This window comes from Schistocerca nitens, chromosome 3 (genome assembly GCF_023898315.1).
Source record: "Schistocerca nitens isolate TAMUIC-IGC-003100 chromosome 3, iqSchNite1.1, whole genome shotgun sequence".
NCBI classification, from domain to species: Eukaryota; Metazoa; Arthropoda; class Insecta; order Orthoptera; family Acrididae; genus Schistocerca; species Schistocerca nitens.
Genome location: NC_064616.1, coordinates 68,560,254 through 68,588,157, shown reverse-complemented (window position 1 = coordinate 68,588,157; position 27,904 = coordinate 68,560,254). Strand labels below are relative to the sequence as shown.

At 46.8% G+C, this 27,904-nt stretch overlaps 1 protein-coding gene across 4 annotated transcripts in view; it reads right to left on the bottom strand.

Annotated features, from left to right (window-relative positions):
* LOC126248028 (cytokine receptor-like) overlaps positions 1 to 27,904 on the bottom strand; it is a 475,141-nt gene that overhangs the window by 162,403 nt on the left and 284,834 nt on the right. For all 4 annotated transcript variants that reach the window (XM_049948628.1, XM_049948625.1, XM_049948629.1 and 1 more), the window contains 2 exons: positions 27,086 to 27,254; positions 13,022 to 13,181 (listed from right to left, as the gene is read on the bottom strand). In XM_049948628.1, the coding sequence (XP_049804585.1) occupies positions 13,022 to 13,181; positions 27,086 to 27,254 (329 nt within the window). The remainder of the gene's footprint in view (positions 1 to 13,021; positions 13,182 to 27,085; positions 27,255 to 27,904) is intronic.

The following is a 27,904-nucleotide window of genomic DNA, read 5'->3' as shown; positions in this document are numbered from 1 at the left end:
GCAAAATAATGCAACAGACACACAATCAACATGCACAAACACCGTCCGCCACCCCCTGTCCAGTAGACCGCACAGGAGGCTACCTGCAGCCCCATAAAGTGATGCGGCCGTCAGCTGTCAAACCACGTACAGATGCCCTCAAGCATGAGGTGGCGACATGACTCTCATAGTTGCTACCAGAGAAATTCCTCTCGAAATATGTGTTCACCCAGGCACCGTTGCTGAAGTGACCGGACGGGGACACAGACGCTCCAGGGGTGCTGCCACAGCTGCGAGCCACTGCCGGAAGCAAGCAAGTGCGATCCATTGCTCTCACACGACTGCAGGTGAAAGTTGCTTCTATTTTCGAGTATACAGCCAGTGTTATACTGACATCACAGAACTCCAAAGCATGCTACGCCACTCCCATATGCGAAACGCCTCTGGGTGGCACATGTGTTTACCATTGATAACAGAGTGGCACAGTGTGCATTGTTCCTAGCTGGACATGCGAGCTGCTTCTAACCGTGCTTTTAACTGCCCACTATGACTGACGCAGTGCTGCAAAATGCGCGTGCATCGCAAGCGCATCTAACAAGGTTCTCAATCTTATACTGATGTCACATGGATATGCAAAATCAGAATCGAGTCGACCTCTCGGATATTGTATAGTGTCCCAGAAATAGTTAACCCTTGCTTTATTGATGTCTCAGTTTGTATGCAAGGAAATTATTGCCCTAACAGAACCTGTTTACGAAAATAGCGCGGAATAACATCGAATGCAGTCTTTTTAGCGGTCCTAACATGGAAGTCCCTCTATCATCTGTTACCCTTCCTGCTTCAACATACACAAACGTTCCCTCCGCTATGTAGGGACTCCTATATACCAGCACAATGGATGTCTTGTGAATGAATGTGGGATTATGATTGGCTCTTATCAAATTTACCCACTGAGTTACTGATGCTGTCAGTGTGGAAGCACCGTCCATCTTTTCTTTTTCTTTTTGCAGATGAGACTTCCAGTGGCAAAAGCTATTTTCCAGTTATCGCCATATTGCACCGACAACTAAACTTTGCAATGTGCCATACATATCGTCAAATACGGAAATACTCGTACTCAATTACACTGCCCTCCCACTGAGGACAGGCGCTTGAATATTAGAGTGTGAAATCGAGCTCTAACTAAGCAATACATCACCGTGTGCCGTGTCGATGTAGTAAACATACAAACTCGCCCCTTTTACATCATTCGTACATATACCGCGAAGACAGCACAGTACGTACACTCGCGGCACTACGGCATCAATGCCTGATGGGTGTCCACAGTACCCTCAGCAGACCGAAGTCACTCTCAGAACTGTTCTACAAATTCGGGCACGCTTCCCCTAGGCACAAACGCGTTACTGTTTCTGGTTCAGACCTTCTTGTTTGCTTGCTTTTCTACACACATCTCCCGACTCTGGGATTACAAGAACAGGCCGGCCGCGGTGGCCGTGCGGTTCTAGGCGCTGCAGTCCGGAACTGCGGGACTGCTATGGTCGCAGGTTCGAATCCTGCATCGGGCATGGATGTGTGTGATGTCCTTAGGTTAGTTAGGTTTAAGTAGTTCTAAGTTTAGGGGACTGATGACCTAAGATGTTAAATCCCATAGTGCTCAGAGCCGTTTGATTACAAGAACATATCTAATTTTGCATGGTTTGCTACAATATCATACCATTTTCGCAGTACTGCTCGATATCAAGCACATATCAATATCGCCTGCATATTAGTACCACATGCACCATGTAATTCCCAAGATATAGACTGTAAATTAGTTCTCTAGAAGCCCAAAACCTTAGCTAGGTGGGGCGTGCTATAAACCACTTAGTAACTAGAAAGCTGTCATGTCTGCGAAGACATTTACTTGGAAAATACACGTACTGTGCAGTCATCTACCTACTTTCGTAATGATACTCGCAAAGTAGAGAAGGGGCAGTTTAGCTATGATACTGAAATTGGGGAAACATGCTGTCACATCATTGGCCAGTGTTGAAATTACTGTAAAATTGCTAAAACTTTTTGGGCTGTCAACTGTGATGCTTATTATTACAGTACATCGGTGGTGTCTTTTATATCCCATCCATGCATTGGCACGCTGTTGGTTACCACATAATGATTGACTGACAGCGTTTTTCTTTAGTTGGGGAATGAGTTTTGTGGATGGGTGACACCTTCTGAGGGTTGCTAGCACCGAATCAGTGATCGCGTACACGAGTGTAATATGAGGAATCAGTCGAAAGGGAACACAGAGCCCTCATCTATTCCGTCACTATGACAAATGATTTTAAATGTAGAGGTCGTCAATCACTTTTGGTCATCAGTTTGGAAACTCTCCACAATGCAGCTAAACTCTTCTAGTTTCCTTAGGTTGTAACTGTCTTTTATTTAAAATCATCCACTGTGTGTCGCATATTATGGTAGCCGCAGTAACAAAATTATTTACAACATGGGATGACTATTTTTCCGCAAGAGGCCGTGGGTCAGAGTGTCATAATGTCAGTTTAGGACATGACACAGACCTTGAAGTCGTGGCAGAAAAAGAAAATGTATGGCAGTGTACAAAGCATGTTACAAAACAATGTTTTAAACAATGACACAGTGTCACAGGGAGCGTCATTTGTGACTGACAGCCGTCCGAAGTGGCCGTGCGGTTAAAGGCGCTGCAGTCTGGAACCGCGAGACCGCTACGGTCGCAGGTTCGAATCCTGCCTCGGGCATGGATGTTTGTGATGTCCTTAGGTTAGTTAGGTTTAACTAGTTCTAAGTTCTAGGGGACTAATGACCTCAGCAGTTGAGTCCCATAGTGCTCAGAGCCATTTGAACCATTTGTGACTGACAGTATAGTCTATGGGATACGGTCATCATCTAAAGTATGGGTGATGAAACCTTAAACTGGTCTGTGCATTTGATCAATACCAGTACATTTAATAGGATCGTCACATGTGCTTGATGCCTGCATGCATGCAGTATTTGGTTTCGATGTATGGGAGAGAGAGATGCGTTAAAAACCTTACCTAGTTCTCTGTCGGATGAAGTTAGTTGAGCTTTTACAGTTCATAATTTTTTTCTGGTGGATGGAATAGAATAACGATGACGGAATGTTGAGGTGATAGATGTAAATGGACCCTGAGGGACGTGGATCTGTAGTACCTGCTAGTACTTTGGAGAAGCACCACAATGCAGTAGCAAACTCCACGTCCTCCCTCCAGCTACCTTACTGTCTTTTATACTATCTGGTGTTGCAGGATCAAGCTTCGTTTCCGCCAAATGATCCATTGACACTTCTTTCACAGTAACTCAGCTTTGCCTGTTTCTATACGGGTTGCCAAAGGTGGTAGATGTAGCTTTCTCCGACTTCTACTCAGTTCCGACTTACATTGGAACAATCACATGCGCAAAGCTGTAGGGATGGTAGCGCAGAGTCTGAGGGGTAGTTGAAGATACAAAGGGGCTACCTAAAATGATGCTGAAATTTTACTGTAGCAGATAGGTTCGAGAAGGGTAGCTCGTGTTAGAGATATGTGAGTGGCAGAAATATGATATGGCATCGAGACAGAATGCATTACAAATACTGGAGAAATATCTAGCTGAGCTAGTATCAGGGAGTCGCAAATACCGCTTACATGCCACGTTCCTTAACCAAATCACTTTCAAACATTAGCGATTTTATTACGAGGTTGCAGCGTCGGTGACGTGTAACTGGAGTGCTGGTCTGACAATACACATTCCTACGATCACCGTCTCGGTATTTGTGCGGAAAAACTATATCATTCAGAGGTAATGTTGTACCTCGATTTACAAATCCAGTATAGCTTTTAACATGGATACTTGTGTGCATCTGTAGAACCAAGACCGCTTGTGGCAGAAACATACAGTAGTTGTTGGGATCGAGTTTTTTTTAACATCTGGTGGTTTGTAAGACGATCACTCTCTCAGTATTTGTCTCGAAAACCCACGTGATTCGTAGGTAACACCGTATGTGGATTTATAAAGCAGGTATAGCTTTTAACATGGATACATGTGTACACCTGTAGAACCAAGACCGCTTGAGACAGTAACCTACAGTAGTTATTGCGATCAGATTTTTTAACATGTGAGATGATTACGGCTCTCTTTGTAAGACACAGTGGTATCACAAACAATAAAAACTTATGACACATGTCCACCCATCGCTGATTTTCTCTCAGTATTATTTTGTATCCTAGGTAATCAGTTATTGATGAAGTATTATACTTAGTAGCAGGGTGTGTGTGATAGGTTAGCCTTGAGCATCAGGCTTATAAAATATGTGTTTGTTTTCCGACATATGCAAAGGAAATGACTATGTCCATTCATAAAGAATGTATGGATTTGACGTCTAGTACTGTAATAGTAAAGGGAAGAGTATGTCACGTCATAAGAATGGTACTAATATTTCTATTTCCAGAGCCACAGCCGCCAACAGGGTGTATTTCCGATTCTTCGCTCATTGGTAAATGTCGTTCAACTGAGACCGTGATCGTAACATTTGGTTGTAAGGACAGGGATAAAATGTGTATGTGAGCGATTTCTTATGATTGATTGTACCTGTGTGTGCTCGGCCTGCAGCACAGGTGACCTGTGCAGAAGTGATTCACGTTTCCCGTTAATGGTAGGAGCTATTGAATGGAGAGGATTGTTGGAGTGTAGGGATGTAGATGAATTAATGTGTAGTCCTCTAAACTACCGAATAACGAACTAATGCTTAGTATGTGTCGCATAGCTTTTGTGATCACGTGGAAATTTGAGATTGAATATGGAGGTGCATTTGCGCTGGATCGTTATTCCCTCCCATGTAAATTGTTCGGTTGACTGCTTCTGCACATTTTGTGCCTTTATTTAGTTGAAAGAAGATCGATTGTGGCGTGTGCATCTAGCATGTGGAAGACACGTTTGCCAGTTCTCAAGATATGAGAAACACTTTAGTTGACCTTGTAAATTATAGGGATGATTAGGAATCTGCTACATCACTGACATCGGTATTTGCGAGTGGAAATATCAGTTTTCTCTATTTCTTTTCCTCACGTTTCCGAGTAAATGTCTTTGCAGACGTGAAAGGTTTCCAGATAGTCAGTGGTTTATAGTACGCACCACCTAGCTGAAGTTTCAGGGTTCTAGAGAACTAATTTCCAGTCTATATCTTCGGAATTACATTGTGCAAGCGGTACTGCTGCGCAAGCGATATTGATATGTGCTTGATATCGAGAAGCACTGTGAAAATGGCATGATATTTCTAGTACCTTCCGCCGCGGAAGTTGAACACGCGGCAGAACAAATGGACGTGGTCAGCCCATAGAGGGCTCCGCCTCCGCGGCGGCTATTCCGCGCAGCGGCTCTTGCGCAGCGAGGGCGCCACCGCTAAGCCACGTGCAGACAGCGGCCAATAGCCACTCCCTCCGGTTTCGTATATAGGGACCCGCTCTGCCCTAGTCCAGCCCCCACCCTGAAATACCTTGGCCTCACCCTTGACCGCCACCTCACCTGGACCCCTCATCTCCTGACCATCCAGCAGAAAGCCCATTCCCGCCTCCGCCTTCTGAAACTCCTGTCTGGCCGGACATGGGGCTTGCATCCTTCTACCATCCTCCACACCTACAAATCCCTCATCCGTCCTATCCTCTGTTATGCCAGCGTTGCCTGAATCTCCGCCCCCACCCGCTTTTACAAGGCCCTCCAAATCCTTGAACGCCATGCGCTCCGCCTTGCCTTCCGTATCCGCCTTCCTTCCCCCACACGGCTCCTGTATGACCTGATCCCCTTCCCCCACCTCCTCCTGTTCCTCCAACATCTCCGCATCCTTTACATTGTTCGCAGGCTTGATCCCCCCCCACCCTCTGGTTTCCTCCTTCCTCTCCACCCCCCGCCCGTTGCCGCGCCTCTATCGCTGTATCCCTCCCTCTCTCCACCTCCACACCCTCCATCTCCTTCATCATGGCAATTTCCAACGCCTCCCCCTCCCAGATGACGAACTTCGCCGTGACATCTACCCTTCCTTCCAACTATAGCCTGGCCTTGTTACACCCCCCCTCCCCAGGGCCCCCTTTTCCTCTTTCCTCCTTCTCCCAGAGCGGATTTTCCTCCGTCCCCCCCTCCCCTGAGACCCTGCACCCCATACTTGCCTCTCTCCTTCCCACATCCCTCCCTACCTGGCCCTCTTCCGCGCACCCCCCGCTCACCTCCCCCATCTCTTCCCCTCCCTCCCTTCTCCAGGTCTCCCTCATCTCCTAGCGCCTGGCAGATCCTCTGTGTTGCTCTTCATCAGTGTGCCACATCAGTGTTGTTTAGTGCTGTTTCTCGTGTGCGTCAAGAGGTGTGTTTTAATTGTGTCCTGCCTTGAGGTTCGCCGCCAGTGTTACGTTATGTGCTATGCCATCCGTCGCTACCTTTATGATCCAGTCTTACTGTGCCTTGTGTTCTTTTAACCGTCGCAGTGTGTGGCTTTTTATGTGTGCTACTTTTAAACAGTTTTTTCTCTCCATTTTACAGTCACCCCGTTTTTGGTCTATTGCCTTCCATGATGTTCCCATTTTTTATATCTATGTTCACCTTATTCTCTCCTTTGCTGTTTTTAAATGTCTTCTATTGTTTTGTTCTATGTCTTTCGGCTGAAGAGCAGCGCCTATGCTGCTGCCAGCCCGCCCCGACGGGGATTAGAAATACAATAAAGGAAAAAAAAAACCTAGTCCAGCCAGTCTGGTACTCGTTCTGGATTTCGTTTCTATCTCGGCGGTACTGCGTTCTCGTCATTGCTCGTTGTTGAGATTTTGCCTGGCTCTGGTTCCGAGTGGATTTACGTTTGGTGTTGTGGTTTCTACAAGCCTCCATTGTTTATCTCTTCCTTGTTATGTCGCTCATAGTCGGTCATGGTCGGTTGTTGTCAGTTGTCGTTGGTCTGTCGTCAGACTCGTCCTGTGTTTACCCGTTGGTGCGTGCTCCACCGCCGGCGGCTTCCCCCGCCTGGCGGCTCCGATCCGCAGCCCAAGGCATTCCCGCTGTTGGTTGTGGTCACTACAATACTCAAGCAAACCATGCGAAATTAGATTATGTTCTTGTAATCCGAGAGTTTGGAGATGGGTGTAGAAAAGCAAGCAAGCAAGCAGGGCCAGACCAGAAACAGTAACGCGTTTGTGCCGAAGGGAAGTGAGCCGAAATTTGTAGAACAGTTACGAGAGTGACTTCGGTCTGCTCAGGGTACTGTGGACACCCATCAGGCATGGATGCCGTAGTGCCGTGAGTGTACGTACTGTGCTGTCTGTCTTCACAGTATATGTACGAATGATGTAAAAGGGGCGATTTTGTATGTTTACTACATCGACATGGTATGCGGTGATATATTTCTTGGTTGGAGCTCGATTTCACACTCTAATATTCAAGCGCCTGTCCTCAGTGGGAGGGCAGTCTAATTGAGTACGAGTATTTCCGTATTTGACGATATGTATGGCACAATGCAAAGTTTAGTTGTCGCTACAATATGGCGATAACTGGAAAATAGCTTTTGCCACTGGAAGTCTCATCTGCAAAAAGAAAAAGAAAAGATGGACGGTGCTTCCACACTGACAGCATCAGTAACTCAGTGGGTAAATTCGATAAGAGCCAATCATAATCCCACATTCATTCACAAGACATCCATTGTGCTGGTATATAGGAGTCCCTACATAGCAGAGGCAACGTTTGTGTATGTTGAAGCAGGAAGGGTAACACATGATAGAGGGAATTCCATGTTAGGACCGCTAAAAAGACTGCATTCGATGTTATTCCGCGCTATTTTCGTAAACAGGTTCTGTTAGGGCAATAATTCCCTTGCATACAAACTGAGACATCAATAAAGCAAGGGTTAACTATTTCTGGGACACTATACAATTTCCGAGAGGTCGACTCGGTTCTGATTTTGCATATCCATGTGACATCAGTATAAGATTGAGAACCTTTTAGATGCGCTTGCGATAGTTTGTAGCTATGCACGCGCATTTTGCGGCATTGCGTCAGTCATAGTGGGCAGTTAAAAGCACGGTTAGAAGCAGCTCGCATGTCCAGCTAGGAACAATGCACACTGTGCCACTCTGTTATCAATGGTAAACACATGTGCCACCCAGAGGTGTTTCGCATATGGGAGTGGCGTGGCATGCTTTGGAGTTCTGTGATGTCAGTATAACACTGACTGTATACTCGAAAATAGAAGCAACTTTCACCAGCAGTCGTGTGAGAGCAATGGATCGCACTTGCTTGCTTCCGGCAGTGGCTCGCGGCTGTGTCAGCATGCACGCCCCTGGTGCATCTGCACCCCTGTCCGGTCACTTCAGTAACGGTGCCTAGGTGAACATGTATTTCGAGAGGAATTTCTCAGGTAGTAAGTATGAAAGGATGTCGCCGCCTTACAGTTCAAATGGCTCTGAGCACTATGAGACTTAACTGCTGAGGTCATCAGTCCCCCAGAACTTAGAACTACTTAAACCTAACTAACGTAATGACATCACACACATCCATGCCCGAGGCAGGATTCAAACCTGCGACAGTAGCGGTCTCGTAGTTCCACACTGTAGTGCCTAGGACCGCTCGGCCACTCCGTCCAGCGCCACCTTATGCTTGAGGACATCTGTACGTGGTTTTACAGCTGATGGCTGCATCACTTGATGGGGCTGCAGGTAGCCTCCTGTGTGGTCTACTGGACAGGGGGTGGTGGATGGTTTTTGTGCGTGTTGATTGCATTTCTGTTGCATTATTTTGCAAGCAGGTCTGTAGGTTGTGCTATACGCTATTTGGACACTTTACGAGTTGATTTCATGTGTGTGTATCTGTGAACTGCATTATTTAGGAGGAGTCTGCATGTCGGTACTGAAATTATTTTGGTAAATTAGAAGTTGTTTGCCTGTCTGCAGAGGGTTTTTTGGGAATGGTTTACAGGTCTGTGGGCTGTGTGGTGTGACCCCAAGTATGTTTTTTGTATCAGTGAGATAAATATGCTCGACGTCTCAATAAATTGTTCCAAAATAAATAAAGTACATTCCTTCCTTACTGTCTGTAACAGCCCAGCGCAGGCTGAGTCCTTTTCCCAGCAATTCCTAGGAAGAGGTGGCGGTTGGATGACTTAGGTTTGTGGAGGTAGCACAAGTGACCTATTGTCCCACGATTTTCTTAGGTTAGTAGAGATAACTGTGGTGTGATGCATTATCCTGTTGGAATTTGAACTTCCCGCCATTTTTCTGGGGGATGGGAGGTGAGGGGCGTTAGCTTAGTGGAGGTAGCCCAATTGACCTATCTTCCCACCAAAATCCGATATCTTGGATGATGTCACGGCCTCCATCTTGGATGATATCATGCACTGTTGCCAAGTCTACATGCCGCCATCTTGGATGACGCCACAGCCTCCATCTTAGATAATATCATGCACTGTTGCCAAGTCTACACGTCGCCATCTTGGATGACGTCATCGCCACCATCTTGGATACATCTGTCAACAGTGGAATGTGGGGCCGCACTGTCCTAGCCCCACTACTCATGTATACCGAAAGTAGAGTTGCCGGTGTAGTTCAGTTTTGATTCCGACGACTCTAACCCTGTCACTGAACTGTTCACATTAGCTCCCTCTTTGCTGTGTTTTCCTGTTTGTGACAAATCCTACTCCCATTGTACCATTTTCTGATGGCCTTGATATTACTCAATACACTATCTGATCAAAAGTATCCGGGCACCTATTACTGGGCGTTAATGTGAGGTATGTCCACCCTTCCCCTTTATGACGGCTTGAACTATGCTGGCGACATTTTCAATGAGGTGTCTGAATGTGTATGGAGGAACAGCAGCCCATTCTTTCTCAATAGCCGAAACCAGAGAAAGCAGTCACCTTGTACGCTGAGATCTGGAGCAAACTCAACGTTCCAACTCATTGCAGCAGTGTTCCATTGGATTCTTCCAGGACTCTGGGCCGACGAGTTAGTTTCAGGGATGTTATTACTCACAAACCGCTCGCCGATGCTGCTTTATGAAGGGTGCACTGTCATGGTCATGCAAAGAACCATCTTCTCTGGACTGTTCCTCTACTGTATGCAGTACCCAATGCTGTAAAATGTGTTCATATCCTTTATCTTCAGCATTTTCTTTAGTAAAATAAGGGGATCACACGCAAACCGTGAAAAAACACCACCGTACCGGAAGACTACATCCATTGTACTTCGCTGTTGGCACTGCACGTGACAACAGGTAAGGCTCTCCAGACATTCGCCAAACCCAAGCCCTTCCCTCGGATTGCCACAGGGTACAGCGTGATTCATCACTCCCAGTCGTCCACTGTTCAGTGACGTCGCTCTTTACACCACCTCTAGCGTCGCTTAGCACTGCTTACATAAATGTGTGGCTTATGAGGAGCTGCTCGACCACTGTACTCCTGTCGTTTTAAGTTCCTGCGCAAAGTCACTGTGTTATTTGGACTGGTGGTAGCATTAATACTGGCCGGTCCCTCTGGTATCCAGCTCCGCGAAATCTGAATACCCATCGGTGGAAATGGACCTAGATGGCCGTTAGAGAGCGCAGTATCGCCGCAGCGTTGTGCTCGCTTGGCGAGCAAGCCACCCGTCTCGCCACGTGAATACGCCGGCCAGTAGTGTTCATCGTGGCCGGTATAAAATGGCAGCTCAGCGAACGGTCAGTAGTTCTGTACTCGCGTCTGATATTGTCGGTTAGTATCATCGCTGTACTGTGTACTATTTGACAACAACTTCGCTTGGCATTTGGTTCTTCTCAGTGGTCGCGTTTTGGATTCTCTCTTCGTTCTTGGCCTGTTGACATTGTGGTGGCGAAGATTTTCTCTTTGCAGGTCCTTGTTGAATAGGTTGCTTTGGGTTAGTCCTAGTCTGTGTCTTGTCTGCAGCAGACAGCTGTGTTTTTCTCGACTACTACACGGTTTCGTGTTGTCTTCCGCAGACCGCCCATTCGCTTTGCGGCTTCACCCGTTTCTGTCTTCGCTTCTGACTTGTGCACTGCTATCCTGGTATTCGCTGATTTGGGTCCTTCGCATTTCCACTTCAGTCACATTACCAGCAGTCGATTTGGATAGCTTTGGAAGGGCTGCAATGACCCTGATGGATTCGTTGCTCAGATGACATCCAATGACTAGACCACGTCCAAAGTCACTGAGCTCTCCTGACCAACATCATACATCCCGCCTCCTTTTACACTAGCGGGTCCGCCTGTCACAGCATCTAGTTTCGTACATTATCGACAACACGCCAGGCAGTTTACGCCCAGAGGTTGGCAGATAACACGTATGATAGCCCTGGCAATCCGCAGCCAGCTCGTAGACATACCTTTTGCTGCAAGCACGAGTAGCGCCACCTCCGAGCCAGCTTACGAAGCCGCCGCACGGACGTCAACCAGTCTAATCGTGGAGTTTACTTGGAGACTTCGCAGTGTTAACTCGTTTGCCTTTATGTTATTGTGAATGTTTATCACGAACGTGACTGTGTAATGGACTATTGTGGAATACTGTTTGGGCTTGCAGCCACGAGTACCAGGAATCCGGTAAAACATCAAATCTCCGACATCGCTGTGGCCGGAAAAAGATCCTGCAAGAACGGGACTAATGACGACTGAAGAGAATAGTTCAACGTGACAGAAGTGCAACCTTCAGCAAATTGCTGCAGAATTTAATGCTGGGCCATCAACAAGTGTCAGCGTGTGAACCATTCAACGAAACATCATCTATATGGGCTTTCGGAACCAAAGGCCCACGCGTGTGCCCTTGATGACTGCATGACACAAAGCTTTATACCTCACCTGCGCCCGTCAACACCGACATTGTATTGTTGACGAGTGGAAACGTGTTGCCTGGTCGGACGAGTCTCGTTTCAAATTGTATCGGGCAGATGAAAGTGTATAGTTATGGAGACAACCTCGTGAGACCATAGACCCTGCATGTCAGCAGGGGACTGTTGAAACTGGTGAAGCTTCTATAATAGTGTGGGGCGTGTGCAGTTGGAGTGATATGGGACCCCTGACACGTCTACATAAGACTCTGACAGGTGACACGTACATAAGCATCCTGTCTGATCACCTGCATCAATTTATGTTCATTGTGCATTCCGAAGGACTTGGGCAATTCCAGAAGGACAATGCGAAACCCCACACTTCCAGAATTGCTACAGAGTGGGTCCAGTAACAGTCTTCCGAGTTTAAACACTTTCCGCTGGCCACAAAGCTCCCCAGACATGAACATTATTGAGGATATCTGGGATGCTTTGCAACATGCTGTTCAGAAGAGATCTCCACCCCCTCGTACTATTACGGATTTATGGATAGCCCTGCAGGATTCATGGTGTCAGTTCCATCCAGCACTACTTCAGACATCAATCGAGTCCATTCCACGTCGTGTTGCGGAACTTCTACGAGTTCATGGTCGCCCTACACGATATTAGGCACGTGTACCAGTTTATTTGGCTCTTCAGTTTATTACCTGTGGTTCTAATTATTTTGCTCTCTGTGTCAGAACCCACCTACCCCTTGGCATCCACCCCTGGACCGGCCCAACAATATCATTCCCGGATGTGTCCGTGAGCAGGCCGTCTTAGCCATTGTGGATGTCAATGCCAATGTTCAGTATCTGTTGGCAGGGGGAATTTCCCAATCCGAAGGTGGTGAGTTGGACTTCCCATAATCCTTGACAGGATTGTGGTCGGGGCTTCCTAGGACTGGTGATTTCCCCTTCACATCACATGAAAAAAAAATTCGAAACATCCCTGCAGGAAGCGAGCACTTAGAAGGAAGAGGAAATGGCTAATGAAAACACCTTCATTCTGCTCCTCTAGTTGGTGGATCGGAAGTCATTTCATCGAAGCGGCTTTGAGCACTGTACTCGTACAGCATGTATGGTAAATGTAAAGCATTGCAGAGCAATTATGGTACATCTGAAGCTTTCGTTATTATAATTTGTTTATTGTTGTTTTTCATAAATTGTGGAAATGGAGTGAATATGATGGTTATCAAGTGTACATACCGCTCGCCATTTTCTTCAACAGAAATTATCCTGTAGTTGAATCCTTCACCATTTTCGGCACACTTAGAGATTTTTTGCCAGTATACTATTAAATCGCGATGATTCTGTTTTTTGAAGACCTGGAAGCTTCCTTCTTGTGTCCGGGGAGGAAATTTGGGAACTGAAACAGTAATGAAAATTCAGTCTGTAAGCTGATTCGGAAAGTCAGACAGTAAGCTGACGACTTGAAAAAAAGTTATTAGTTATTAGAAGAAGAACAAGAAGAAGAGTGATTCACCTTTGTAATATGCATTGAAATTTGAAATATCAAATTTGTTTAAGATTTTTATAGATAGTTGATGTGTAGCGCCTTCTTTCAGAATTTAATTTCAAAAAAGCTACAGGCACCAACATATAATCAACTGCTCCATGCTTTCCTCCAAGCCGTCTTTGTATGAGTTAAAAGTGTTACACGAATTTTCTGTCAGTGGTCAATAAAACCTGTGGAATGAGTCACGAAATACTTTACATAAGCAGAGGTAATCATGAACTATAAATACTATAAATTATTTTTATATGCATTCCTGAAGGCTATGATTACCTGTAGCTTGCTGATGCTACGAATATAGGGCATTAGCAGTATTTATAGATGTTTGAAGTGCTTATAAAAGACTATCTTACTCAGTTTCCTCAAACGTAGTGCTGTTGAAAAATGCCATACATTCATCGTGTTTCTTTAGATGCACTGTCACCCACTGGAGGAAATTAGTACATGTGTTGTAAGAATGGTTAAGCGACCAGGCTTTGCAATATTCATTGGCAGGGGCGCGTAATGAGATACTGTAGTGGAAATCAGACTGGCAGATGAGCTTTGCAGCACCACATGAATATTAATGGAACGGTTTACGACGATATGACCCGTGACTAAGAAACTTGACTAATGCCGTTCCATTTGTTGTGTGTTAAGCGATGCACTTGCAGGAATTGATGACACCCGTCGTCGATATAGAGCTACGCACTGCAATTCCAGGAATCTGGCTCGTTACAACATCTTTTATGTAACAGAATGGCAGGCCTCGGTATTAGCTTTTGCAAATCATCAAGACTCACCGACTTACACACACACACACACACACACACACACACACACACACACACACACTATATTTTAATCAAATACCAGAAAGAAGTCTATTAGAATAACATCGAGCGATTCGGTCGGCCAGTAAACAGATCATCATCTTCCTATCCATTTAGCAGGATACATAGCAGAGGGATTAACGTCCCCTTAATGTCGGGGTCACTAGCGGCGGAGCACAATCTCAACACGGATAAGGAAATCGTCCTTAGCCTTGTTCGTCTCCGTAGCCGCTTCTGGCTGTTAGGCGGAGGGCCCGGATTCGATTCTCAGTACTGCCATAGATATTCCCTTGACGGGAGGACTGGAACGGGATGCACTCAGCCTCATGATGATCCCTGAGGAGCCACCTGAGTGAGTAGACTCACATTTGCCATGCTCAATACTGACATGAAGAATATTATGAAGTGTGCCACAGTCATTTATTTGCAATGCGTGTGCTATTTGCAATTAAGCAACATACATCGGCCTGGGAAACCACATGGACCACAAAAAAACAAATCGCCATCTATTAAAGCTTATTGCAAGAGCAGACAACATGTTGGTGATAAAAACATTTTTATAACTGAAAATATTAGCCATCTAAAGATGGGCATGGTAGCCCCAGACCAGTTGTAACACTAGAATGAAACATTTAAAAAGTATTTGTGGCTGGTTGCGTCAGTCACCAACTATCATTAACAGCCGCGGAGTTCACTAGATGCAACACGGAAAAAATAACATTAAAAATATATTTTTTGCTCACATTGTGGTGTCACCGCCAGACACCACACTTGCTAGGTGGTAGGCTTTAAATCCGCCGCGGTCCATTAGTATACTTCGGACCCGCGTGTCGCCACTGTCAGTGATTGCAGACCGAGCGCCACCACACGGCAGGTCTAGAGAGACGTCCTAGCACTCGCCCCAGTTGTACAGCCGACGTTGCTAGGAATGGTTCACTGACAGATTGCGCTCTCATTTGCCGAGGCTATGGTTGGCATAGCCTTCAGCTGCGTCATTTGCTGCGACCTAGCAAGGCGCCATTATCAGTTTATATTGAGATTGTAATTATGTATCATCAAGAGCGATGTTCTCCAATTATGGATTAGAGTTGAGTATTCCGGGAGCTCCGTACTTTATTTATTAGACTCAACTCCTTTAACTGTTCCAGACCTCACGCTGGCCTGCGTGAGCTTGAGCGCGTGCATTTCGGCCTCCTGTAGCAACACGGTGTTGGCTCTTCTGCCAACACATCACACATTACAGATTTTGTGTCTTCCGTCAGGTGATTGTCATCTAAAAGTTTACATATGTAAAAAATGTAGATACATAAAACATTTAAAACAATACACATTGCTTTTTAGGCAATACGTGTTTGTAAACAACATTTACATAGCCCTAATAAAACAGCGTTTCATGGCACAGAACTATAACGAACTTCTTACCAGTCGTTACCACATTGATATCCCCCCCCCCCCCCTGCGGGTCCGGGGATTAGAATAGGCCCGAGGTATTCCTGCCTGTCGTAAGAGGCGACTAAAAGGAGTCCCTCCCCCTCAAGGGGGTAGTTAGCGCCTGCGTCCGGAGGCGGACGGTTCCACGACCTCTATTTGCGGTCATTTTGCTTTTTCACTTCTCGTTTCTTCCTTCCTTTGGTTGGTTCCTTTCTTTGCTCTTCTCCACCTCACTGTCTTCCTTACACTTTCCCCTGCAAAATCTCCTTGCCCTCTCATTGCCTTCTTCTCCTTGCCTTCTCATTGCCTTCTTCTCCTTGCCTTCTCATTGCCTTCTTCTCCTTGCCTTCTCTGGTCTCCGCCTCGGCGTTTGAGACAGTCTGTCCTCTCTCTCTCCCTCTCTCTCTCCTTTTTCCTCTTCTTCCTTCCTCCCTGTGCGCGCCTGAAGGCCGACCCACGCGTTCGCACGCGTAGCCGGTGACGGGGTAACGCGTAATTCCCCGCCCTGGGTAGACATGTAAGGCACGCGCGTACCCCCTGGTAAAGGCCAGGCCCGGGGAGGGGTGATTGCCTGAGCTGATACCTTCTGACCATGCCGATTGGTCCCTCCGTCTGTTTCTCGGGAGGTGTGACCTGAGGTGTAAACATTCACCTAAGGCGGGAGTGCCCTCTGAGAGGGTCCCCACAAGGAAGGAGCGCGCCATCGGAGACGCTGGCAATCATGGGGGATTCCTCCGCAATGGATTCCACTCCATCTCTCTCGACTTCCGCCCAAAAACGGAAACGTGACCAGCTACCAGTGACAAAAGTACTACCGCCTGCCCCACAGTTCCTCGTCGTTTCTCGATCTGAGGACGGAAAGGATTTTTCCTCTGTCACCCCTTTCGTTATCCAGAAGGGCGTAGATGCCATAGCCGGATCTGTTAAATCTTGTACCAGGTTGCGTAACGGTACCTTATTACTCGAAACTGAGAGCGCCTTTCAGGCACAAAAACTGCTTCGGGCCACACTCCTGTACACATTCCCTGTCCGGGTGGAGGCTCACCGAACTTTGAATTCGTCTCGTGGTGTGGTCTATACTAGATCCCTCGACGGCTTGACTGACGAGGAGATTCAATCTTTCCTCGCTGAGCAGGGCGTGACGGCTGTCCATAGGGTCATGAAAAAGGTCAACAATGACTTTGTACCGACCCGGACACTTTTCTTGACCTTTGATAGTGTTAAGCTGCCATCGCGCATCAAGGCGGGCTACAAGGTTATTTCTGTTCGCCCCTATGTCCCGACACCTACGCGCTGCTACCAGTGTCAGCGTTTCAATCACACTCGACAGTCTTGTTCCAATGCGGCAAAATGTGTCACTTGTGGCAGGGATGCCCATGAGGGTGACTGTCCACCTCCGTCTCCTCGTTGTGTGAACTGTCAGGGTGACCATGCCGCATCCTCCCGCGACTGTCCTGTCTATAAGGAAGAACGCTGTATCCAAGAAATTCGGGTCCAAGAGAAAGTGTCTACCTCGGCTGCTTGCAAGCTATTGGCTAGTAGGAAGCCCACGCTGCTCCCAGCGGGGAAATACAGTACTGTCCTCGCCTCTCCTCGGACTACCAGGGAGGTGGCAACCCAGACATGCGATCTGACCTTCAGCACCACGGTCGTCCGTTCGGCCAGTGCTAAGATCGCGCGGTCGACGTCTCCTCTTCCTCCCATCACCCCACAGGCACCAGCCCCTTCATCAGCTTCTGCTAAGACGAAGACCCAGAAGTCAGATGCACGGGCCTTCAAGAAGGAACCGTCCCGTGCAGACTTCCTACGTACCTCGACCTCCCAGCCTTCGACCGGTACTTCCACCAAACGACCTTCCAAGAAGGCAAATAGGAAGCACAGTTCTCCTTCTCCGCCACGGCGCATTTCTTCTCCTGCGCCACCCAGCGGTTGCCGCCCCAGGCCGTCATCCGTTTCGCCTGGCCGCACCGCTGGTAACCGAACATCTGGCCGTTCACCGGCGGAGGAAGCTCCCCCTCCCGGCCATCTTTCCAAGATGGCCGATGAACCTATAGACCCAATGGACGATGACTGTCCGCCTACTGATAGCGGCGGCAGTGCTCGCTCGAAGCCAGGCCCTCAGCGGCCTTCGAGGTGACCCCTTCTTCCATCTTCCTTTTTCTTTTCTTACGATGGCACTTATTCACTGGAATATTCGCAGCATTCGCTCCAACCGAGAGGACTTGCAGTTGCTGCTCCGCTTGCACCGTCCGCTCGTCGTCGCCCTCCAGGAAACGAAGCTACGCCCTTGCCATCAAATTGCCTTGGCACACTACACCTCTGTGCGTTTTGACCTACCCCCTGTGGTAGGTATCCCAGCTCATGGAGGGGTTATGTTGCTGGTCCGGGATGATATTTACTACGATCCCATCACGTTGCACACCGGCCTGCAGGCAGTTGCCATCCGCATTACTCTCCCCACTTTTACATTTTCCATTTGTACCGTTTACACTCCATCGTCGTCTGCCGTTACCAGGGCAGACATGATGCAACTTATTGCTCAGCTACCTGCACCATTTTTGTTAACTGGAGACTTCAATGCCCCCCATCCCCTTTGGGGCTCTCCAGCATCCTGCCCGAGGGGCTCCCTGTTAGCAGACCTTTTCAACCAGCTCAATCTTGTCTGCCTCAATACTGGCGCCCCTACTTTTCTTTCGGACACATCTCACACCTATTCCCATTTAGACCTCTCTATATGTACTCCCCAACTTGCACGCCGGTTCGAGTGGTATGCACTTTCTGATACATATTCGAGCGACCACTTCCCGTGTGTTATCCATCTCCTGCAGCATACCCCCTCTCCGTGCTCATCTAGTTGGAACATCTCCAAAGCAGACTGGGGGCTCTTCTCTTCCAGGGCGACCTTTCAGGATCAAACATTCACAAGCTGCGATAGTCAGGTCGCACACCTCACGGACGTCATTCTCACTGCTGCTGAATATTCCATCCCTCACCCTACTTCTTCTCCACGTCGCGTACCGGTCCCCTGGTGGACCGCGGCATGTAGAGACGCTTTACGTGCTCGTCGACGTGCTTTACGCACATTTAAACGCCAGCCTACAGTGGCGAATTGTATCAATTATAAGCGATTACGTGCACAGTGTCGTCGTATTATTAAAGAAAGCAAGAAAGCCAGCTGGGCTGCTTTCACAAGCACCTTCAACAGTTTTACTCCTTCTTCTGTTGTCTGGGGTAGCCTGCGCCGGCTATCTAGCACTAAGGTCCACTCACCAGTTTCTGGCTTGACGGTCGCGAATGACGTCCTTGTGGCCCCTGAGGCTGTCTCCAATGCCTTCGGCCGCTTTTTCGCAGAGGTTTCGGGCTCCGCTCATTACCACCCTGCCTTCCTCCCCCGCAAACAGGCAGAGGAGGCTAGGCCACCTAACTTCCGCTCCTCGAATCGTGAAAGTTATAATGCCCCATTCACCATGCGGGAACTCGAAAACGCACTTGGCCGATCACGGTCCTCCGCTCCAGGGCCTGATTCTATTCATATTCAGATGCTGAAGAACCTTTCTCCTGCGGGTAAAGATTTTCTTCTTCGTACTTACAATCGCATCTGGATTGAGGGACATGTTCCCGCATGCTGGCGCGAGTCTATTGTTGTCCCGATTCCTAAGCCGGGGAAGGACAAGCACTTGCCTTCCAGTTATCGACCCATCTCGCTTACCAGCTGTGTCTGTAAAGTGATGGAGCGAATGGTTAACTCTCGATTGGTTTGGCTGCTCGAGTCTCGACGCCTACTTACCAATGTACAATGTGGATTTCGTAGGCGCCGCTCTGCTGTTGACCATCTGGTTACCTTGTCGACCTTCGTTATGAATAACTTCTTGCGGAAGCGCCCGACCGCGGCTGTGTTCTTTGATTTGGAGAAGGCTTACGACACATGTTGGAGGGCGGGCATTCTCCGCACCATGCATACATGGGGCCTTCGCGGTCGCCTCCCTCTTTTTATTCGTTCCTTTTTAATGGATCGACAGTTCAGGGTACGTGTGGGTTCTGTCCTGTCAGACACCTTTAGCCAGGAGAATGGGGTGCCACAGGGCTCAGTTTTGAGCGTCGCTCTCCTCGCCATAGCGATCAATCCAATAATGGATTGCCTCCCAGCTGATGTATCAGGCTCCCTTTTCGTGGACGATTTTACCATCTATTGCAGCGCGCAGCGTACGTGTCTCCTGGAACGCTGTCTTCAGCGTTCTCTTGACCGTCTTTACTCCTGGAGTGTCGCCAATGGCTTCCGTTTTTCTGCCGAGAAGACGGTCTGTATTAACTTCTGGCGCTACAAAGAGTTTCTCCCACCGTCCTTAAGACTCGGTCCCGTTGCTCTCCCATTCGTGGAGTCAACAAAATTTTTAGGTCTTACATTTGACAGGAAACTTAGTTGGTCTCCACATGTGTCATATTTGGCTGCCCGTTGTACCCGTTCTCTCAATGTCCTCCGTGTTCTCAGTGGTATGTCGTGGGGAGCGGATCGAACCGTCCTACTTCGCCTATATCGGTCGATCGTCCGCTCCAAGCTGGATTATGGGAGCTTCGTATACTCCTCTGCACGGCCATCCATCTTACGCCGCCTCAACTCCATACAACATCGGGGTTTACGACTTGCGATCGGAGCGTTTTATACTAGTCCCGTCGAGAGTCTTCATGCTGACGCTGGTGAGTTGCCACTCACCTACCGGCGCGATATACTGCTTTGTCGGTATGCCTGTCGGCTACTGGCAATGCCCGATCACCCGTCTTATCGTTCCTTTTTTGATGACTCTCTCGACAGTCAATACGGGTTGTATGTCTCTGCACTGCTACCCCCTGGAGTTCGCTTTCGTCGCCTCCTTCAACACCTTAATTTTTCACTCCCGGCAACCTTTCGAGTGGGCGAGAGCCACACGCCACCTTGGCTCCAGGCTCAGGTTCGCGTCCACCTTGACCTCTGCTCGCTCCCGAAGGAGGTTACCCCCGGTTCGGTCTACCACTCCCGTTTTGTCGAACTTCGTTCGAAGTTCATTAATATGACCTTCATTTATACAGATGGCTCTAAGACCAATGACGGGGTCGGGTGTTCTTTTATTGTCGGGGCACAAAGTTTCAAATACCGGCTCCATGGCCATTGTTCGGTCTTCACAGCTGAGCTCTTTGCCCTCTATCAGGCTGTTCTTTACATCTGCCGCCACCGACATTCTGGATATATCATCTGCTCCGATTCCCTTAGCGCTATCCAGAGCCTCAGTGATCCGTACCCGGTTCACCCTTTCGTGCACCGGATCCAACGCTCTCTTCAGCAGCTGGTGGACGTCGGTTCTCCGGTTAGCTTTATGTGGGTTCCTGGCCATGTCGGTATCCCCGGGAACGAAGCTGCAGATGCCGCGGCCAAGGCTGCGGTCCTCCAGCCTCGGACAGCTTCTTGTTGTGTCCCTTCGTCAGATTGTAGCAGGGTAATTTGTCGGCGCATTTTATCGTTGTGGCATGCCGATTGGGCTGCACTTACAGACAACAAGCTTCGGGCCTTAAAACCTCTTCCCGTGGCTTGGACGTCGTCCTCACGCCCTTCTCGGCGGGAGGAGGTAGTTTTGGCCCGGTTACGAATTGGACACTGCCGGTTCAGCCATCGCCATCTGCTGACGGCTGCGCCGGCGCCGTTCTGCCCATGTGGGCAATTGCTGACGGTCCGCCACATTTTAACGTCCTGTCTGGATTTTCACACCCTGCGTCTTGATCTTGGCCTGCCCTGTACTGTAGAAGCCATTTTAGCGGATGACCCACGAGCAGCTGCTCGCGTTCTTCATTTTATCAATTTGACAACCCTCTCAAAGGACATTTGATTATGCTGTTTTCTTTTTTAATCCTATGCCTGTCAGTCTGTCTTTTATCGTGTTTTCCGTTTCGTTGCTGTTTTAAACTTGTGACTCGCGGTGCATTCCTAACGTAGTCTGGGCGCTAATGACCGTTGAAGTTGTGCGCCCTAAAACAACAACAACAACAAAAAAATAAAAATAAAAAAACATTGATATCGACTTGTCCTGTGATCGTAGTGCGTATCCATTCGAGCGATTCGTGTTTTACACTTAAATAAAGATGCTAAAGTTTATACATAAATTTAAACAGTTATGCGATATTGGTCATATATGCTGAATGGACGCCCTTTTCATATAACGGTACCATAGCCAAATTCAAACATAATGATCTGACAAATTTACTGGGTAGACATGCTAATCTAGTTACAGATACCCTTAAGTGCTTTGAGACCCATTGAAAAGCGCTCTGCTACGAAACAATGTGTCAAATTCAAACATCGTGATCTGACATATTTACTAACTTGACATGCATATTTAATTACAGATTACATTTAAGCAATATGACATCCACTGTAAAGCGCTCTCATACAAAACTTTACGCTAAACATCATACAATGCGTCGTGTTTCTTGTATATACGCAGTAAGACCATCATATACAGTTTTGGGCCCCTAATGTAACAATTAAAATTTGGAACGGGCGGTTATGTGTGGCCTACATGTGAGAACACGCCACAACTTTAAAAATTAAAGACTAAAATTAAATAAAAACAGGCCATTGTGTCCAGCCTACATGTAGAAGGTTACATTAGGTGCCCAAAATCGTGTATGATGACCTCAGAGCCGGCCAGTGTGGCCGAGCGGTTCAAGGCGCTTTCAGTCTGAGACTGCACGACCGCTACGGTAGCAGGTTCGACTCCTGCCTCGGGCATGGATGTGTGTGATATCCTTAGGTTAGTTAGGTTTAAGTAGTTCTAAGTTCTTGGGGACTGATGATCTCAGATGTTAAGTCCCATAGTGCTCAGAGCCATTTGAACCATTTGATGACCTCAGAGTGAATAAACAAGAAATGCCGCGCACTGCATGAAGCGTAGCACAATGTTTCGTATGAGAGCGCTTTGTAGTGGATATCATATCGCTAAAATGTAATTTGTAATTAAACACGCATGATGAGCCAGTAAATTTGTCAGATCATGATGTTTGAATTTGAAAATGGTGGCACTGTATGAAAGGGATGTCCATACAGCATGTATGACCAGTATCGCATAATCGTTTAAATTTATATAAAATGCATAAGCATCTGTATCAATTAAAATGACAATAAAAATAAATAAATAAATAAAAATACATTTGTTGCTAACAATTACAAATTTTATGTTATATATACAGAGGATTATCATCTAAAAGTTTACATAAATAAAAAGTTTACATACATAAAACATTTAAAACAATACACATTGTTTAGCCAATACGTTTTCGTAAACAACAGCTACACTGCTCTAATAAAACAGCGTCCACGACACAGAACTAATACGAATATCTTCTCATAGCGACCAGATTGATATCGCGTTGTCCTGTGATCATTGTGTGTATCCCTTCGTACGAATCCTGCTGTACTAAATTACAGAGAACGAATACTAAAATACATCTACATCTACATCCACATCCATACTCCGCAAGCCACCTGACGGTGTGTGGCGGAGGGTACCTTGAGTACCTCTATCGGTTCTCCCTTTTCCGTTGTCATTTACTACATTGATGTAAAGATTAATAATGGTACTTCGGCGCATCCTCATTTAAAAAGGCGACATGCCCACTGGCTTTGGAGGTGCGCTTGTAATGAGGTGTGACCCTAGCGCCATCGAACATTTTCTCGTACTGTTGGCTGTGCTGGCCTCACTTTGATTCTGACTTGCTAAGTAGGCACATGTTGATAGTGACAGTCATCTACTATTACTTTGTAAATTATATATTACCATTTTGATGTTCGTTATTAAGTTCAGGCACTTTCAGTGCAGGTATGTCTGAATTCAAATAATTAATTTCTGTTACATTTGAACTGTTCATATTACAGTTCTGCATTTGTATCCAGTGTCCACTGACAATTTCTTGTAGCCTCAGTATGTCTGGTTCGATAATGAACCAGTTGGTTCGAAACTAGTCGCCAAACATATGTTCTGCAACTGTGACAGATTTTTTAATAAAGGCTTCGTGAAATAAATGGATCTACCAGACGAGCACCTAAAATTGCAACACCTTGGTACTGGCGTCTAGCACGAATTGTTCCGAGAGTATTTCATCCGCACACAAAATCTGGTTGTGGAAATTTGCTATTCCATCTCTTCTGAACATTGCCTCGTTTGTAAACTCGACAGAAGAAACAGTGGATTGGCGTCTGGAGCAAGAAACCGTCGACAAGAGATATCCCGTGGTTGCCGAATTGCAGGAGAAAGACCCTGAACATATACTTACGAAAAACATTCCTAGCACCACGAAATAATTAATATAGAATAATGAAATTTTGGAAATACATTGATCTAGGTAATATATTCGAGTGATTGACATTGCAAGATGACAGGTTAATGTAAGCGCGAAACGAGCCATTACAAATTTGGAATGCAAGTACATTAATAACCGGTGTAACCGCCAGAATGTTGAATGCGAACATGCAAACGTGGATGCATGTGTCATCTGGTGCCGGATGTCAGTTTGTGGGCTGGAGTTCCATGCCTGTTGCACTTGGTCGGCCAATACTGGGGCAGTGAAAGCTGGTTCTGGATGACACTGGAATTGTCGTCCGATGATGTCCCATGTGTGTTCGATTGGAGACAGATGTGGTGATCGAGCAGTACAAAGCAATATGTAGACACACTGTTGGGATATTGGATTATAACTGCAGTTTTTAGGCGAGCGTTATCCTGTTAGGAAGCAATCCCTGGAATGCTGTTCACGAATGGGAGTACAACAGGTCGAATCACCAGATCGACCAGGGTGCATGGGATGGCCACGAGAGAGCTCCTGCTGTCGTACATCCGACCATAACGCCAGGTGTAGCACACAGACAGGTTGGTTGCAGGCGCTCACCAGGCCTCCTTCTAACCAACACTGGCACCGAGGCAGAACCGACTTTCATCAGATCTCCACTCCACCCTCCAATTAGCTCTCGCTTGACGACACTTAAGTCGGAGATGGCTGTGGTTTGGGATCAGTGGAATGCACGCTAAAGATCTCTGGCTCGGAATTGTCCTCGAAGCAACCGCTTTTGAACAGTTTGTTGTGTCACTGTGGAATTGACACACGTGGCAATCCGGGGCCAGGTCTTCTTGCGACCGTACATTCTCGTGACCACCACTATCAGTAATCGTGTGCGGTGGCTACATCGCGGAAGGAACATCCAGCTTCTCCTAGCTCTATTATACATCCTCGTTCAAACTCAGTGAGGTATTGATGATAATGGCGTCTTCGTTGTGTTAAAGATATCCAATTTCAAACGCAACCAACGCTCACTACGTTACAGCGTGTATTTAAAGCAAACCTGATTTACATCCTCACGGTGGCACCACTAGAGCCACTCTGAAGCGACTGGCTCGAAATTTTGAATAAACGTCATCATTTAGATGTAGAAACACGCCTACTAAATTTCTTTTATCTCGCACGACTCCTTGTTGGTGGTGGGATTTTTTTTCGGTCAGTGTATTTACAATGATATGCATTATTGAACTCCTTGTGAAACGTCCTCCATGTGGTACTATGTGATATATCTCGTGCGGCGGTGATGTGTCGTCTGCTTACACCCTTATCTTCGTCAAGATACAGAATGCTTTTTGTTGGCCAGGCGCACAAAAGGGAAAAGGGTGGAAGCACAAAAGGGAAAAGGGTGGAAGATTAGGGCTCAATGTCCCATCGACGGCGAAGTTATCAGACACATAACACGAGCTCAGATTGGGGAATGAAGTTGATTCGTATCGTTTGCAAAGGAATGATCCTGACATTTGCCTTAAGAGATTTGGGGAACCTAAGAAAAACCTAAATCAGGATGACTGAATAGGGATTTGAATTGCCGTCCTCCCGATTGCGAGTCCAATAAACACTACACCACCTCGTTCAGTAATCAGGCGTGTGAGAAAATCTTGGACAGCTTTGATCTACGATTTGTAGTGCTACAGAGTCTGCCTTAGTAACGTGACGTTACAGTAGCAAAGATAGAATGATTCGGTTGTTTTCTATCTAGAAAAGCATTCGGATACAGCCGCGCAGTCTCGTGTCAATAACCATTTCCACGTCTGTACATAAAAATTACATCCATCTACTCACGAAGAGAATACCCTGCAACAGTGAAATAGTAGCAGTGATAGTGTAAGGTTATGTTTGTGGAAAGTTAAGAGTTAAATATTGCAGAGCAGAGCCACTTTGCAGCGTATTTGAAAAAGTAAAATACGAGGTTCGTGGGCCAGCAACATCCATCAACTGCCAGTGGAGAGCGCTGCGGTCGCAAATATAGTTTAGGAGAATGTTCCGTGTGGCGTACCAGTTCGTTTCTGAGAGTGTACCTATCACGTTGGAAACCGCGTTTTGCGTGATTCCTGTTGAGCAACTTGTCACGTATGTGGACAACATTACTGCAGCATTAAAAACTGAGAACAGTCTATCAGCCATTTGTGACTATACTGGCATCCCTCCACACACATTTCAGGGCTGATAATAAAACAGCAGCTTTGCCTACGTTAGGGATCTTGCAGTTCAATGCGAGATAATCTGAGTGAGTTCCCTAAATCATTTCGGACGGTTACCGTGGTGGTTCCATCAGTGAGGCCGCGATGGGATACCGTTCCTCATCTGAGCTGGAGCTCCGTGTCTGTCAAACGCGATGACGGTGGGAAAGTACAGTCTTTTCTTTTATATGAGTGAGCCTAGTACACAATGACTACTTGGAAAGTCTCGGTTAAGAGCACAGGCCAACCATCCTGATTTAGATCCTCTGTAGGTTCTGTGCAATCGGTAGGCGAAAACTGAGTTAATAACTCTGTAAAAATCAGAACCAGTTGATTATTACTTCTGAGGATTTGGACACTTTCCATTATAATTTAAAAGCAGAGATCTTGCATAACAGTGACAAAGGAATCGACCATGACCTTCTCGGAGGAACCATACTGTAATTCATCCGAAGAGGTTCAGCAAACTTACTGAAAACATGCCAGTTCAAGAGTTAATTGCTAGAAGAGTACTTTGGTTTCTGTTTCTGAGCGTTATCAGTTGCTCATATTCACATCAACTGCAGTTGAAGATACAATAAAAACAAACACCGCCCGGACGGGCCTCGGAGGCCCAACGGCACCAACCGGCCGCCGTGTCATCCTCAGCCCTTAGGCGTAACCGGATGCGGATATGATCATTATACCGCTCTCCCGGCCGTTGTCAGTTTTGGTGATCGGTGAGGCTACTTCTCAATCAAGTAGCTCGTCCACTGGCCTCACCAGGGCTGAGCGCACCCGCTTTTCCAGTAGCATTCAGTAGACTCCGATGGTGAACCGTCCTAGGACTAGCCAAGCCCGACAGCGTTCAACTTCGGTGATTCGACGGGGTCCGTTGTTACCACTGTGGCAAGGTCGTTGGCCTTCAAGATTAAATAGTGACGTTAAATATAATTTCAAATATATTCTTGCACCATAGGTATTTAACACTGCTCACCATCTGGCTTAGTCTTGAAGCTAGTAACAGCTGGTTGTGACCAAATTTCTTTCACAGCTGCAACTCTCGACTGAATGAACAGTCTTACTTCGTACACTGCATTGGCATATTCCAAATCTGTCAAGGCGAAGCTGAACATCTTTTTCGACAGTGCAGAAGTGTTGGCGGTCTGTAAAGAAAAGTTATTACGTTTTTATACAAATTCTGATTAGTTTCCTTGCAATAAAATTTGAAGTCAGTAGTAATATGTTATGTTCAAACACTTATATTTCAACTTTCGTTTAATGAAGAAAGCTGTGTGTCTCCTGAGACGTTAATATACTGAAGTTATTTTTAGCAAAGCTGAGAAATGTGTGGCGTTAATACTAGATTTATCTACAAACTTCGTTATGTTGAGAAATTAGAAGAAAAAGAAAGAGGATGTGCAGCGAAGGAGACGAGTGCAACATAATATATGTTTATTGTAAAAGCTGTAAGAATTTTATACAGAACTTTCGAAATAGTTCGAAAAGCTGCTAACAGATGGCGCTGTACGCTTTGCAGCTCGCAAACTATGAGCGTGCATAATTAAACTCGTCCGCTGCAAGCAGTCTTTGCAGTCACATCATAATCTTTTCGAAATATACACCACTCGCAGTACGCATGGGGCGCAAACGAACAATGAAATTTGCAATCACACCCCGTAGTGTCTCAACGGAAATTGATTCAGATGCCATACAGATCACCGATTCGAACTCGTCGTGCGGGTTCCATTGGACAATGTCTTTCACTGTGCTCCACAAAAAAGAGTCAGAATGAGTCAGATCAGGCGGATATGGA